The sequence below is a fragment of the Micropterus dolomieu genome, linkage group LG03, assembly GCF_021292245.1.
Source record: "Micropterus dolomieu isolate WLL.071019.BEF.003 ecotype Adirondacks linkage group LG03, ASM2129224v1, whole genome shotgun sequence".
Lineage (NCBI taxonomy): Eukaryota > Metazoa > Chordata > Actinopteri > Centrarchiformes > Centrarchidae > Micropterus > Micropterus dolomieu.
Genome location: NC_060152.1, coordinates 23,827,863 through 23,845,104, shown reverse-complemented (window position 1 = coordinate 23,845,104; position 17,242 = coordinate 23,827,863). Strand labels below are relative to the sequence as shown.

The window sequence follows — 17,242 nt, the reverse complement described above, 5'->3', positions numbered from 1 at the left end:
CAACTTTGGGAAAACGGTATTGGATTAATCTACACATAACACCCCAACATCTAGTTGATTATTTTTCAGAACAAACTATGTCAACCACCTTTTACATTTATAACTGAAGAAGTGCACTAAATCAAACTGCAACCTATGTTTAGGGCTAACATTTGAGATGCCAGTACATACTTTACATTTGATTTCTTTTGGTTACTGTTGGTGTCCTCCTTATACTGTAAGCAGTATATTGAAAACCGGTGAATGGCCTCTGGTAGGTTTTTCTCTTCAGCCTTGTTGGATTTGTGTACAAAACATCCCAGGAGCCTGACAACCAGTCCGTATTTCCTTCAGAGGCATTACGTTTTGAGGCTTGTAACTTTCCTGACTCGTTGTGTTCAGCAGGTGCAGTTTCTTAGCCAGGTTTGTCTGTCTCTGCTGAGGTTGCAGCATTTCAGGAAGTGCTCTGTGGCACCGGTCCATTGCTTGTGGTGGCTTTAAAAAATGTATTTATTTTCCTCTCCTCCATGCTGTCATTGTAACTGTAGCTGGAGTTAAAATTGAAAAATGTATCTGACAGTCACCAGATTCTACCAACCTATACTTTTATGAATAGCTTCTCAAATGTATCAAATGAGTGAATGAGATAAACATATACCTTAAAGTTACATAACATTGGCATAGTTAAACTAACATTTCATTTTTCATAATACAGATATCCTTTAAATTAAGTTAACTTGCCTTGTAACTTTGCAGCACCTAAGCTCTTAAACAGACAAGTGGTCGAAACATCTAATAGATGTTCTATATTCATATTGTAGTGTAGGCTCTATGTTCAGAATTTTGTCATTAAAAGACCATGCTCACTTTAAACTGTATGATTATATCATTATTTGTGCAAAGAAGAAACCATTCGTATTTTACAGGTCTGCACATAAATTATGCAACATTATGTTACTCTGGCATTAGGCATTGGCAGCATAACTGTTACATTTGTGAAGTTTCACCATAACAATATAACTTTCTTTGGTTACTATGAATTAAGTAGAGAGACTGGTACATTTGAGTATAGTTATTACATCAAACATGAACCAAAACACTGTGCATTTCTGCTTTAAAACAAGACAATGAATTCATTTTCAGTCTGTTGATGGATAATATTATTTTTATTCACTTTTCACTTGCACAGCCCTGAAGGTGGACATACAGAGCCAGATGGCTGTCTGGTCCATGATACATTGGGGGAAAAACTGTGATTATGTATTTGAGTATGAGTGCTTTTGCATGGGTCCGACACTCTGTGTTGACCCTCGGTCAAAGCAGTCATAAATCCTCTAAAATACCTTTCTCTATGATTAAATGGTCTTCTGTTACTGTGAAGCCACTTAAATGGATTTAAAAGTGAAGCCAATCAATCTTGTATGTATCTGCCAGCGAAAGTTAAAACTTTGAGGGATTAGCAACACAATAGATGAAACTGATGCAATGGACACGTCAGATTTTAATATCACTTGATCTTAATGACTTTACTTTTCTATCAGATTAATATGTTTGCTTATAGTTGCACAGCTCAAATATCTTTCCAGCTCAATATGATGTTTTGAAACTCAACAATGTGTAGTATTGAACTCCAAAGCATCAACAGTGACACATTGAGATTTGAGGGTACCAATGAGCGTCATTACACATACAGGAAGTATACCATTAATGCAAACCAGAAATAATTTACTTAGCAGACAAACAAGATGCATTCCAGCCTCTGACCAGCGACTGTGAATGTTTAAGAATTTGTAATTAAGTCTGTCTCTGTCTCTGTCTGTGTGTGTCCCTAACTAATGCACTCTGTCTCTACCAGAAATTGCAACTTTGAACTAAGAACATTACATGCTGTTGTGTTATTAGAAAAACAACAGAAAACTTGAAAGTGTCCTTTGAGGCATCCTGTAATCTCTGGAGTAATGCCCGCATGGTCTTTCCAACAGAAGTTGATGTGGGACATGACTATATGTCTTTGATACAACAATTCACCTGTCTTGTAAGTGTCTTCAGTATTCATGGTCTTCTAACTCTACAACCACTCTGGACATGTGCTGACATTTTGTCATTTAAATGGGTTACATTTAAATGCAACAGACTTGTGCTCAGGAAGCGAGAAGGGAGTCTCTCTCTCTCGCGCTCTCGCTCTCTCGCTCTCTCGCTCTCGCTCTCTCGCTCTCTCTCTCTCTTCTTTTTTTTTTTTTTTTTAATATTACAGTTACAACTTACATGAGGAGGTAGTTTATTTTGTTTCTTACAGTGTAAATAGACACCACCAGAATTTCTCAAGGCAACTCAACTCCTTGAAAAATCTCTGGGTGGCACATACAGGACAATACAGTTGTCCTTGCCTTTATGTATAGCAAATTGTTATAGCCACTGTGTGAGTATACGATGAATATTAGTAGCATCCTGCAGGACTTCAGCACACAACATTTACCTTGATGCACCGTTTTACTTTCTAGAGCATTAAGAAATGTATGCCTTCAGACATGGATACACACACAGAATATTACCGTATCAAACACGAGCAAAAGTAATATCCAACAAGAGGAATTTCCTACAATCTCCTCGTCTTTCATAAAGCCCAGAAACTAGGTTTCATCCTGGCATCCCTTCCACACCCAATTGCCACTAATGTCATTAAGACGCCATGAAGGACCGATTTGGTACTGTGACTCACTTGCAGCTGTCTCCCATTTGACAGCTGGCAACGTATTATTTCGCTCACAAGCTGCAAAATTATTTCGCTATTTTCACATTATTGTTGACGCCTCAGAGCCTGAATGTTCAACCCCTCAGTGTTTTGGTGGTACAGGGTGATTTGCATAAATTTTTGTTTTGTAGAGTTTGTTGATGTGAAAAATTAAACTAAGTATACTCAACCCACTCATGAGAGAATGAAAATGTTTAATATGGTCTATAAAGAGGCCTGTGTTTTGGCAACACAGCAATAAAAGCTTCTGTCCCTAGTTTCTGATTCAGCAAAAGCTTGTAAAGTAAGCTTTTCAGCGCTATCCTCAATAAGCATGTGACTAGCTTCCTGTTTTTTGAGGCAGAATAATTTAATAAGCTAAGAAAGTCGAAGTCAAGAAAGTCAAAACTGAATCAGTCTTAAAAAAAATCTATACTTGTATTTCCAGTGAGTTCACGCTCTTTTCAGGTTACCGTGGTCTGGCTTCCAGAACATGGGCTGCACTTATAAGCCTCCTGTTGGCCAATTATTTCAGTCGGCATCCTGCTTCCTTCCAGTGTCCATAAATGCTTGTGACCTTGCAACCTATATGTGCATCCTAATGATGGAAAACACCCGCAATATTCGCAACAATATTCACTTCAGCACTCTGCATTAGTCTTCCATCTACGTCCTCAGACACTGCCCCATACACCAACTAGAAGGGCGCTCGGGGAACGCAGACCCCTGCCAAGGCCCGTGCTACGCCACTGAGTTTTGTGAAAATTGGGCCTGTAGTTTTTCCATAATCCTGTTGACAGACAAACAAACAGCGTGCCTCCTTGGCATAGGTAATAACATCCTGGTCAAAACCACTATCCCACAGAGAGGGGGCAATCCCTCTCTGCAGGAATGCAGGACCTCTTTATAGACTGACTTTTTGCATCTATTCAAAAATTGTGTACTAAATTTCTCACTCCACTCGCACACTTTTTCTGATACAGCAGGTGCTTGATTTTGCTGGGAAACAGTACGCTCAGTTTCCAGGAATTTCCGGATCTTCCGGACTCACGATTAGCACCTGTTCAGTCATTTAAAATCATAATATCTAACCTGTATAATGCTAATGCTATATGATACTAAAACTCCTCCCTACAGACAGAACTTGGGATGCTGTATTAAAAGGAGTCTACACTTGCTGTATTTGTGCAAAACATGAGCTACTACAGTGTAAAATACTAAATCAGGCACATTGGGCTAGAGAGATTCCCAAACATGGATTCAGCTTGTAACTGTTGTACGATGATCCCATCTTCACATCTACATACATTTTGGAACTGCTCCAAGCTAGCAATTTATTGGACGTTGGCCTATTACAGCCCTTTCTGAGTACCCTCTGATGTCTACTCTTTGAACTTGAAGTTGCAGTGTGACTTCTTGGCATTCTGTACTGCATTGCTGCTTGCTAGTCATCTAATCCATACTGAAATGGAAAGATGCAGTTCCTCCATCTCATACGCAGTGGATCAGGATCCACTCCGTGGATATCTCATATTATATGGGGTTAGAAAGAATTAAGCACACAGTGTGAAGTTCATCTGGCAAATTCTTTAGGATTTGGGGACCCTTTCTGAGAGATGTAGAAGAGGGAGCTACATGTGAATCCTTAGTGCAAATGTGATTATAGGATAACAGTATTGGTTCAATATCCTGCTCTGATAGACCCTGAGAATTGGGATAGTCTCTTCTGAAGTTAATCTCCTTTTTTTTTCCTCTCTGTATTTTATGTTTTGATCTCCAATTCTATCATTTCAGTGTTATTGATCCCGTTGTTACCAGCAATTTTTATTTTATTGTATTTACTGATTGTATCTTTATTTTATTTTGACGGGGGTGGGGTGGTAGTGATCTAAAGATTTTTTTTGGTATGTTTCACACTTAAATAAGGAAGCATAAAGGGGACTAAATTGAAATTATCATGCAAACTTGAAAATGTAATCCCACAATAACATTATAATTTTCCACATATTTATGTGTTATTTAGGTAAAAATTTAAATGAAAATGGATTCATTTTCACATACTTGTGTGAGAATTCTAGGACCATATTAAAATGAAAATGGAAACAGCATTTGACATTTCATTTTCAAAGACTTAGTCTGCTCTATAGTGGAATATATTCAAATGCAATGAGTGAAACAGTGCCCACTTTTACCACAAGAGAGAGTATACTGTTTAGTGAGTCATTTTAGGAGCAGTCGCAACACTGTAAGGTTAGTACTTTGCTGTAATGTGAGTCTGAACAGACCATGTGCTGGTAACAATCTGCTGATCTGCTTGCGTATGTTGCAGGTAAGCAGACATGATACATGTAAGAAATGGTGTCTGCAATGCCTCTGCCGTTGTTGCTGTAGCGGTCTGTGTGACGGCGGGAGCAGAGGGCTCTGTGAGCGGGCGGCTGGCCGGCCTCACACTCTCTTCCTGCGGGTTGGCACAGGCTTCCCCCGCAGCCACTCGCGGAGCTCCTCAACTCTGAAAATTTTCAAGCACGTTTTTGTTCCGCCATCACTTCTCATAAAACTGTCAATATTCGAAATCTACACAGCTGATTTCTCACCTCAGAACTTCTCAGAAGTGGATTTCGTGATGAAATTCCATATGAAAACTTGAAAATTTTTCTGTTGCTGGCCTCTGTCTGGCGCACGCAATGATGATGCAGTGAATAGTGACGATTCTCTCTGACCAATCAGCAGTCTGTCATGTTTTCACGTTACATTTTAGTATCCCTCAGCTCGCTTGGAACCTCGACAGAGGTGAGGTGAAAAAAAAAAAGTACCTGGAAGCAGGTACAGGTACAACATTTCTACAATGGAAAACCAAACAAAGGCGAGTGGAGCCAAAGGGCCTCTGCTCAGACTAGCTTGGTTTGAGGGTGTGCCTCACCCTGCTAGCTGCTCACAAGTCATAAGTAAAGGAAGTGAAGGGCTGGACTACAAACGAGCTGTTTTCAAGCGGTTCAGAGCAGAGCTTTCTGTGGGAGATGGGAACTCCCTTTGGCTTTTTCACTTTGCAAACCTGTCACATGCACAAAAAAGATATATAACTCAATAAAGGAGGGGGGAAAAGCCAAAAACCATAATACCACCTCTTTAAAAATGTTCAAATGCAGAATCAGTTTGAGATAATTTGATATAATTTATATTGTGAGCTGTCAAAACTATAACGTTTTTGAAATAAGAAAATGTCTTGTCTTGCTTACAGACTCATTCACTACTATTAGTAAAAGTTTTTCATAAACACTTTTTGATAACATGATATCTTGTAATACCACAGGTCCCGTAATAGTACATTTAAAAAAGACCAAAACCTCTAAAATAAAGCACTTTATTCGTGGCCAATGAAATGAAAATTAAAATTGGGTATTTAAAATGCACAAAGTAGCAAAGCCATAACATTTGCAGATGTTCAGATCATGTCCCATCCGGGACACAGTGGTCGTCATGACGCGTCTTCCTGGGGATGCTTAGCCTGTTCTGATGCTGCTGGCCGCTGTGTTGTCTTCAGGACTTTGCTTGACTGAAGCATGACAGAGTCCAGAGTCCAGCAGGTGAGTCTGGTGGGTCCGGAAACATCTCAGACATGAGTTTCTTCAGGTCACTCAGATGATCTGTAAAACATGAAAGAGTCACTGTTACTTTCAAACCAACCTCCTGAGTGGAAGAGGCCCAGGCAATCCTGAATGACAGCCAGTGCGCTGCAGCAGCACCAACCGGAGTGCTATTTCTATTGTTTCTATTTAAACTCAAACTTAGTATTTCTCGTTTGCTTGCTGGAATTCAGAAGAGGATGTTTTAGTTAAGAAATGGACTACCTGCAACATACGCAAGCAGATCGGTAGATTGTTACCAGCACATGGTCTGTTCAGACTCACATTACAGCAAAGTACTAACCTTACAGTGTTGCGACTACTCCTAAAATGACTCACTAAACAGTATACTCCCTCTTGTGGTAAAAGTGGGAAATAACGTCTACTTTATGTTACAGAAAAATACACAAGGAAACAAACATTGTTAATAGCTGTAGAACTCATGTTAATACTGCTAAGTACAAACCTGTACTTGAGGAGGAGGGAGGAGTCCTCTGTTGTCTTCTGTCAGCCTGGCAGGAAACGCCTCTGCTGGCCTGTCCGCAGGAAACACTTACAGTTTAACCTTAGTCCAATATCATCTCAAGTGTGTAGTTATAACGGTTTTGCACTGTTCATAGTTGTAACTATTACAGCTATGTAGTTGATATGACAGACAGACTGACTGTTCCTATAACATTAACTTTGACTGAGCTGCGGTATTGTCACTAATACTAGTACTGCAGTAATGTGAAGTATATCTGTGAATGAGAATGGGTTTGTATTAGCCTGGGTTTGACACTGCCCAGCAGGACACTGATACTCTCGAGTTAATGTTTTTTACACGTGCCATGCATCGACCAGGTAAACTTACATAGGCTACTGCAGCAACAGACACACATACAGGCGACGGCGTGTGGGCTTAATGTCACAATACACAACAGAAACAGCTTGACGTTACAGTTAGCTACATTAGCTGCAGAATATGCTAACCCCAAATTCAACAGGCAAGTGTCTTTGAAAATGAAATGTCAAATACTGTTTCCATTTTCTTTTTAATATGGTCCTAGAAAGCTCACACAAGTATGTGAAAATGATTGCATTTTCATTTAAATTTTTACCTAAACACATACATATGTGGAAAATGATAATGTTATTGTGGGATTACACTTTCATTTTCAAGTTTGCATGATAATTTTAATTTAGTCCCCTTTATGCTTCCATACTAAAAAAAGTAATAAAAAAAGGAAAAAAAGATTCAATTCAGCAGCAAGGACACTGGTGAGCTTAGTCTTTTGGTCCTGCCTTGAAGTTTTTGAATAGTTCAAGAAATACAAAAACTCTGAATGCTTTTTCCAAATATTGCTGAATGGTAATGAGTTTAGACGTTTCTGTTGCACTGGCAAAGCATTTTAACATGACCCACCTCAGGTTTTGCAATGCAAATCTATGGGTAAATGACTTGTAACGGTTCACACAGTAATTGTTTTGGACTTAATTTAGGCTCTATTCATTCTGCTGGCTACTTCAATCTCCCATGTCCATGTTTATATCAGAAAAGAAAGTCAACATATTAAAGCATCAGTATGCTCCCTAATAGCTCCCTGGACTCAGTTAAATTCTTAAATGTGTGCACTTCCTTTTTTGTTCTTCTTTTCTGATCCTCCACTCTCTCTCTCTCTCCCCCCAGTGAGTGCTTAATTATCTTCGTGTGCGTGCGTGCGCGGATGTACATCTTGCTCCATTTGCGTGTGGATGTACATCTGTGTGTACTAATGCCTGCCCTCTCCTTGATCTCCAGCTCACTCCTGCAAGCAGCCGCGGAGCCCGGCCAACGCTGACGTTGTGGGTCTAGACCTGCCCTCCTACGGTTACACCCTGGTGTACACCTGTCAGCCAGGTTATTTCCTCTCCGGGGGTTCAGAGCACCGTGTCTGCCGCTCTGACAGCAGCTGGACTGGGAAGGTGCCTGTCTGCAGAGGTACGTGGGTTGGCGGCGGTCTACAAGGGCACATATTGGAGAAGAAGGGAGGATTGTGCATATAGATAGCGTAGGGGGGTTTAGAAGTGTCAATGCTTAGCATTTCAGAATCTGTCCTATGAGACATTTGCACTACTCCTCACTGATAGTTGTGTCAAATAAAATGCTAAGCAAATCTAATGAGACATTGTGGTTTCTCTGATGTTTTCTGTCAACTAATTGCAATATCCCTTTTAAGATTCTTTTTTTAAACTTGTTTTAGCAGCGTGTTGGTTTGTAAATGTTTGTTAGAACTCAGCCGCCAGAGATCTTACCAAAGTGAGGAGAAGTGAAATGCAGGCAGCATGTTACAGTTGAGCAGTGTTTATTTGTCGACCATCCTCCAGCTGTTAAGCCTTGCTGTGTTTCACTACGTCTTTGTGACATACATATTTATGTTCTTTTGCAGTCGGCTCCAAATCACATGAGAAAACTGTCAAACCTGTGCCAGGGACACCAAGCCCTAAAATAAATGGTGAGTTTTGAATTGCACATGCTGTTCAACTGGTAGCCACAGAAGTCAACAATCGTGCATCTGTCTTGTGACAGAATTAGCATCAGCTATAGGAAATTTTCTTTGAGTAGCACAAATTCTGTATGTCATTGCACACACTCTGCTCAGCTCTGTACCTGTACAGTAGGTTTAGTGTATTTTGTTATACATTGGTTAAATCTGTGTATATCTTTGTAAAAATCATAATATCACTGTCTTCATACACACTTTAGTCTTAGTACTATACCTCAAAGTCAGCATTTCTGAGGATTGTATTATGCTCATATGTTCTGTTACCTCTCTTTTGCAGTTATGCATGAGGTACTTTCTAAATAATTAAGAGTGAATAATTGGTACAAAAAGATAACAAAATGTAATTAGTACCAGGGAACATTAACCGGTTATAATAGGTGCAATATTTATTAGTCTGTAATTAGAAAATAATGGTGCACCAATGTAATTATGTGCAGGTTATACCATAATGCATGCATGTAACTGGTTCATGGCATGGTTCAAGGCTCTTAATCTGCCTTGACTGTCAATGAGTATTGCAATGCAATAAAGAAATACTGAAAACATGTCAAATTAAGATTATTATTAGATTAAGATTATAGAATAGAAGGTAACAAATAATTTGTTAGAATTGTATGGCTTGTGTATGACTGTCTACAAACCTTTAGGGGCAGATTCCATCTTGCCATTAATACCGACATGTACCGTTTTTAGCCACACGATTGACAACAGTGTTGGTCTGTCAGTTGGTCAGTCCCCTTCAGGATGAATTGTTATCATTTTGGTGATCCTCTGACTTTTCATAACATCCTATCAGGTCAAATTTTAAAATTTTCCAATACCATTATCTTTCACTTTAGTTTATGACCAAATAACTGCAAAATGAATTACATTCCCATCATCCTCAGCTATACTTTGTGTTTGGTTCTAATTAGCAAATGTTAGAATGTTTACTAAGATAAGAAAAATACTAAACATCACGTCCTGAACGTCAACATTTTAGCATTGTTGTTGTGGTTAGCATGCTGACATTAGTATTTAGCTCCAAAGAACAGCCTCACAGAGCCGCTAGCATGGCTGTAGACTTAATTTTGCTTAATACTGAGTATTAGGCTATTAGCAATGTCAGTCAATTGCAAAATAATGTTACATGACATCTAAGTCCCATTTCCACCTCTTAAACCTTCACTACTTGTTGTTGTTGTCAACTATTACTGAAAATGATCGAGTAAATACTAGGTAATTATCCTGACTATTAGACTGACTTCCTGGTGCTAACTACATGCAGTCACCTTTTTAGGATAATTGACTCATAATTTCCTAGTAAATAATTACCAGTACATAATGACTGTGCTGTGGAAGTGCTACAAAAAGTTTTATCAGTGTAAAATCTGCTGAGTTGACAGAGTGAGTTAGTTATCTCTCAGAATGGGTTTAATTATCATTAATTGAGATTGTCCAAGGATATAAGGAACATGATATTATTCAAATTGAATGAAAAGACTGTTATCAGCTGTTTATGTTGATTCCATTGCATATCTAATTACCATTTTGCTGTGTGGGTGCAAGTATTCAACTTGAATTAACAACATCATATTGATTTGATGTGTCTTTAAAAATATACATTTTAGGCACTGCTGATTAATAGGAATGATAACTTTCATATTGTTATACCTATGCATTTCTTCAGTTCCTTTATGAAATTTTAATGGCATTTTTTAACGAGTTGTCTTTCTTTTTTTTTCCTGAAGTCCCTGACAACGTCTTTGCCTCCGATTTCATCTGGAAGGGTTCATATGATTACAGAGGCCAGAAACAGCCAATGACTTTGACAGTCACAAGCTTTAATGCCACAACGGGAAAAGTCAATGTAACTTTAACCGACAGTAGCATGGAGTTTCTGCTCTCTGGTGAGTCATCTATAAATCATCTGTCGTCCACTTCCTCCCCTACGCCTCCCCTCTCCTCCTCTCACTATTTCTGCGTGTCACTTCCATTTATTTTGAGGGGGCCTCATGTCAATCAGTCAATCACCAAATGATCTCATGCATGAGAGTGGAAATTAACTATTGGCTGTAAAGACGGATGTATTAGTCTGCCCTGACTGACTAACTGCCCACTCAAAAGTCACTCGTCTCCTCCCTCAGCTGTTTTTTGCATCCGTTCTCATCTTTTCTTACTGCGTCTCTACTCTTCTTCTGGTCTTTTCTTTATTCTCTCTCCTTACTTCTCTCCTCTTCTTTTTTTAGTTTTCTTCTTTTATCATCTCCCCACACACATATTGCCTCATCTCTTTATTGACATAATTTCTCGTATTGCCTCTTGTCTTCTACCTTGTAGGAGTGTACAAGCGCCAGGAGGCCCGGTTAATGCTCTTGCTGTACCAGATGAGAGCACTGGCCCACAGCTCCTTGAGCAGGATTACTGATGAGACTTGGGCAATGGACGGATTTGTGAGTATACACAGGAATTTGAAGCAGCTGGCCAGTGATCTTTTGAAAATAACCAAGAGCTGTGACTGTCTTTTAATTTTTTATTTTGTTATTTATTTATTTTTGTTCAGTCTGACAGACAAGTAGAGTAATATAGGAAATGGGGCTGTAACTACTTGGAAGCCAAATATAAGCCTTCCTTGGACCGCATCAAGCCAATTTTTGCTCATTATTTGTTTTTCCTCATCCTACTTGCCTCGCCAACAAAAGGGGAAAAAATCACAATACATGAGAAGAAACTGTGACAACAAGCAGGATAGTCATTTCCTGGCTTACTGTCTGTTTTTGTTTACATATATTTACATTGGCTGAACATCAAATGCACCAGGTGCTCTATATGAATCATTTCAGCATTCCCATATTGACAATTTACTGAATAAGCTCAGAGACACATCTGAGATCTAAGGGACCTGGAACGACTGCAGAACAATTTTTGTTGGTGGAATTGAAGTTCCTCATCTAAAATAAACTTCAAGGTCCACTTAATAACAATGTGTGACAGGTGACTGCACACCGCTGAGCTATTGATAGCATACTGCACAGCTTTTAGAGCAGGGTTGCAAAAAAACAAAGATGTAGTTTTTTTATGTAGCATGACAGAATGTGTTGACTGTCGTACTAAATGCAGTATACAATATCTCGTTTTTGATGTGGTGTGTAATGGGTGCGCCACTCTCTTAGGTACCAAGAAAAGTCTGATTTTATTCATTCGTTGAAACAATAGCACTGTTTCTCGAGCTTTGTGTTACTGTTTTTTCTACCAGGTTTCAGCTGAGCCTGAGGGTGGCAGCTACGTGTTCCAAGGCTTCATACAGGGTAAAGACTACGGACAGTTTGGACTACAGAGAGTTGGTATGTGTCTATTTCAATTGCTCACTCCTCCTAATCTTTGATTTTCATAAAAGTAAAGAAAGAGATGCTATTCAAACCTCTCTCTCCAATCAAAAATGTGTAATGCTTATTGGGAATGAATGATGCATGAGCAGAGTTTGACATTAGAAGGCTATTTTCACATTCATCTGCTGAAGGAGGAAAGTTTCTCTGCGTTCACCTCAAATAGTAGTCATGATTTGTGATCACAGCTAGCCTGGAAGCCAAATGTGGTACAGTGTGCAGAGTGATGATGAAACTTGAAACATCAAGCACACATACTGTGAGAATAGACTTTTCAGTAGACAACTTGTGTCCATAAGTGGTCAACAGTCTTTTTCAGTGAGGGTGATGACATTTTGTTTTGTGGAAAGAATAGAACTTGCATGTGTCTGCCATCATAGCAAATCCAGATTATATTCAGATTATTTTACAAAATGCTGCAAATGTGGAAATATGATCAGATTTTGTTGAAAACTTATTTACCATAACTTAAATACCATTTTCTCTTTCAGTGTAAATAGATTTGTCGTCGTAAGATCCAATACACTCCCTCCACATGAAGACATGGTGCATTTTATAAGAACACAGAAAATGTTTTAAAATACAATCTTAGACCCAAATTGGTTCTTATGTTTCTTTCTAGTAATGCCTATTTGTTCTGTATTGACAGCATAGATATATTTATAGTGTGGACTCCCTGCTATCAACCACCTATAGCCACAGTCATATAACACAGAGTAGATTATGCCCTTCCACATCATTGTCCTTCGTTTCACTGTGCTCAACCTTCCTGTTGTCATTATCTCATGATTGTCTTCAACAAGATTATCACAGTCATAGTGATCATTATCAGTATGATCATTATGGCTGTCGTCTTTATCAACTGGCTGCCTCGTCTCCAACTTGTCATCATTGTGATCATCTTCCTCTTCATTATCATCATAGTCGTCGTCAACAGCAGATGATATGTATCTTTCTATTTTTCCATTTTGTTTCTCCAGTGTTTGTGATTTTGTTCATTTGAATATTTTAAATGCTCTTCATTCACATATTCAGTGTATTGACTATTTCTGTATGTTGACTGTTTTCCATATTCATTTGCTAAATATAATGTTTTTCTTCCAGGTTTGAGTGTGAGAGAGAATGTTACACTCACTGACCCTGAAACCAACGGCTCCACCAACAGCAGTTCTGTTGCTGTCGCTATCCTCGTGCCTTTCTTTGCCCTCATCTTTGCAGGCCTGGGTTTTTATCTTTACAAACAGCGGTATGTAGTGTTTCCTGGTGTGCTATAGTCTGTTTGGTTCCCAGAAAGAAAGTGGTCTGTTTTCATGAGTCTGTGTCCCATGTTGAGTTTTAAAGTTATTTACCACAGATCTGATGTTGAAAAAGTTTTAGAAACCCAGATTTATGGAGATGTTTGTACAGTTGCAGCCAAAGGAAATGCACATCAATGTAAGGTAGATAGTACACTGTGGCCCACTTCCACAGCCTGCCATATTGCAGGAAGGTTAATCAATGGATACAGTAGCTTACATGTGAGAGGCTTCAAAGCATAATGCGATATTAGTCAACGTGTTACCAAACCACATTACACACCAGCACACGTCAGTCATTTCTAATGAGAACTTTACTAAAATATCTAATGTTCTATGTATGAATGTTTGTGTATTGTGTGTGGATTTTGTATTAATTTAAACAGATTACCTCTCAGAATAGAACATACACAGAGAGCCTCTGATTATGTTAGTTACCAGTGAACTGGCATAGGGCTCCTCTGACTGATCTTTTCAACAGAAATTACCATTCAGCCTTATTTACATACAACAGCTGCCCACAACAAGATAATGGAATCGTGTTTATTGGTTTTAAAGGAGGGGAGATTCTGTCTCGCAACTAATATGCAACCTCATTTTTTCCCCCCAGGAAAACGGATAAAGCGCAGTACACAGGATGCTCCGTCCACGAGAACAACAATGGACAGGCCACTTTTGAGAATCCCATGTACAACACAAACACAAAAGCTGCTGAGGGGAAAGTTGTCCGCTTTGACCCCAATCTCAACACCATCTGCACCATGGTTTGATGTCTGCTGAATATGAGAGAAACATAGAGGGAGAATACAACTTCGCCTTGTTTGCTTAACATGAATATATATAGACATTTATATTTTCCCAGTTTCTGATAAAATACAACAGAGACACAGAATTGCTCAGAAACATAAAGCACACTTTCAGAAACACTTAACTGCTGATCGTATACAGAATCTCAAAGATTAATGAGTGGGGTGGGGGTGTAACACATGTTTCTAGATCTTCCCGTAGTTCGGTGAAGAGAAGTGGTTCTTTACACTCTGTGAGTGTTATCTTTATGAATTAAAGAGCCTCTGACATATAGATAAAATAGAGTATTGTATGCTCTGTAGTATAAATGGAGGGGTAACTTCACAATGCCAAATGATTTTTCTTTTCCTTTTTTAGAAAACAACCCAAATCTAGAACCTTTTTTAATTTTGTTTTTTGTTTGTCTCAGTTTTGCGTTCACCCTGATGAGTTATTTTCTGTTACGGAGGAGAGGAGCCTCTCAACTGTGGGTTGGTCAATGTAATTTTTAGAGGCTATTTCGCAAGCAGTGGGGTGTGTGAGATGAGAGGAGAAAGTAGGAGAAAGTAGAAACTGCCTCTCTTTCAATAGTGTCAGTGCTGTAGACTGTTCAAAGTTATATGGTCAATTTATACCTCTTAATAATTGGATGGTAACTCGTACTGACAAAATATATATGGCCAGGGATGTAATTACTGAAGTGCAGTAAAATTATTAAATTTTTTTGAGTGCCACTGGGAATGCTAGGGCTTTTATTGTTACAGTGCAGGTTCTCTGACAACAATAGAGTACATTTTCTTCGCAAGAGATGTAGTCAACATTAGGGTTTATTATCAAGTTGTGTGCAATGAATTTGTTTATGACAAAAATGTTCTTTAAGTATGAGAGTTTAAATTGCTGACTAGTCTGAGAGTCTAGTCAGGACACACTGTCCCTTTCAGTTTACTGGTCACGTGGGGCTGTACTCAAATCTCATCCATCTATTTAACCTTGTTCTTAAGTTATTGAAACTGTTCTGAAAACCGATTTATTTTTATGGATTTTATTATAATTTCTTTTTGTGTCCCAAATAAACCAAAATTAGAGTGAATTAACCCCAGCCTTGAGCATGTATATTTGAAGAATTTCAAAGTAGGAGTTCTTTATTTAATTATATCAGGTTTTATTGATTGACAAAGTTGAGAATACCTTGAGGGCACAGTATGTACAGCTGGCCAGGTGTCCCAGAAATTTATTAAAGCCTGGATGTTGGTAAAAAATCTCAGTGGGCAGTCGGAGGTCAGATGAAACATTGTGTTCCATGTTAAAAGTTTTGATGTTCGAGTCATTCCAAGATGGAACAAGTGCAGCTTCGTCGCTGGTTTTTCATAAACTGAACAGTGTTGTTGTATAATTCTTTGGGGAAACTGCACCTGAGTCAGTAAATTCCTGATCCAAATTCCTACTCTGAGACACTTAATGAATACACGGCCTTGGCCTCTTTTATTGACAACCACTGATACAAATAGTGATTTCAATGTCTTACTGAACCATCAGCTTCTGCCAACAAATGTACAGTATACATGAAAGAATTTGCACACTTAAACATGAGCCACCATCCGTATTGTACTGTCATCCAAGTCCATCCATGTTTCAGAAATGAAAAATGCATTTGTGACACTGTCATCACATTTCTACAGCATTGCAGTGCCTTGAATACTGTATGGGCATATGTTTTTAAGGACGACATAACATATATTGCATTAGTAAGGCTGTACATCAGTGTAATTTATCTGCACAGTTTGCAATGATTTAGCTGGCTGATGTCAGCTGTGATGGAGAGGTGTGTTTGAAAAGCAGCTCATAGTTTCATACCTGTGCATGTTGGCAAAAAGTGATCCAGTATAGCAATTGCTGCTATAGTACTTTGTACCACTATGTTGATTCCTGTCATTGCTGTTACATTTTGTACATTTATACAGTTTTGATACTTGATGGCATTCTTTGGCAAGATGTCTTGTGTTATTGATATGTAATATATTTTGCAGGTTAATATTTCTTATCGATGAGAAAAGAAATGCATCTGATAAAAACAGCATACGGCAAGTCAGTCCCACGACGTCCCGACTCCAGAGTAGAATAGAATGCTTTTAAATGTACCACACAATTGTTATCCTGTTCAAAAACCTGTGTATATGAATATGTACATATTACAAAACTTTTGTAAAGAGATATATTTTTTATGCAAATAAAGCATTTGTAAGTTATTGAATATGTCGTGTAAAATTTCACATGTAAATGTCATGCAAGATCAAAAAATGTTTTGTATTTTTTCTTTATCAGCAATGTATAAATCCTTAATTTATATATAAAATATAAAATAATGAACATCCATGTTCCTATTGTTTTATTTATAGAGGTGCCATGGCTTTGTTTAGCCCTGGCTATTAAACCCTCTGCTTAGTACACAGCGACAACCTTTCTTACATTGCAAATACTGAAGCAGAGAGCTGTTATCATTCTCTGCTGCTGCTCTCCGTTTTTCCGTTGCCCCTTCACAGGTTTTTAATGAGTTTTCCACTTGCTGACCATGCTTAGTTTGGCCAAAATAAGCTTAGCACTGATATAATCTCTGTCCAAGGGACACTGTAGATCTGACGACAGCCTGTAGCAATGCTTTGTGGCCAATAATCCTTGTTAACATGGACACCTGGTGTGAGCAGAAATTTAGTCTCAACCTTTGAAACACAGTTTGGAAGAAGTGAAATGGTAGTATCATTTGACTTCCCATCATTCGCATTTCCACACATATGAGAGCAGTCACGCTGCAGCATTAGCTTCTTTGAGCTTTCCTCGTCTCTGCTGTCATCTGAGTCTCATTTAGCCGCCACTCGCTATCCGGGGTTACAAATGGCTGACATGTACTGTAAAAAAGGAAGAACTGTGGCACAAAATCAAA

General features: G+C 38.6%; 1 protein-coding gene across 6 annotated transcripts in view; it reads left to right on the top strand.

The window, feature by feature from the left end:
• Positions 1-16,550, top strand: part of LOC123968671 (CUB and sushi domain-containing protein 3-like) — a 279,670-nt gene extending 263,120 nt beyond the window's left edge. For 5 of the 6 annotated variants that reach the window (XM_046045555.1, XM_046045551.1, XM_046045552.1 and 2 more), the window contains 7 exons: positions 8,114-8,293; positions 8,742-8,807; positions 10,589-10,747; positions 11,178-11,290; positions 12,094-12,181; positions 13,328-13,469; positions 14,129-16,550. In XM_046045555.1, the coding sequence (XP_045901511.1) occupies positions 8,114-8,293; positions 8,742-8,807; positions 10,589-10,747; positions 11,178-11,290; positions 12,094-12,181; positions 13,328-13,469; positions 14,129-14,288 (908 nt within the window). In that variant the 3' untranslated portion in view covers positions 14,289-16,550. Of the gene's footprint in view, positions 1-8,113; positions 8,294-8,741; positions 8,808-10,588; positions 10,748-11,177; positions 11,291-12,093; positions 12,182-12,714; positions 13,470-14,128 lie in introns of those variants that run through there. The other variant, XM_046045553.1, reaches the window with a different exon arrangement.
• The last annotated feature ends 692 nt before the right edge of the window (positions 16,551-17,242 follow it).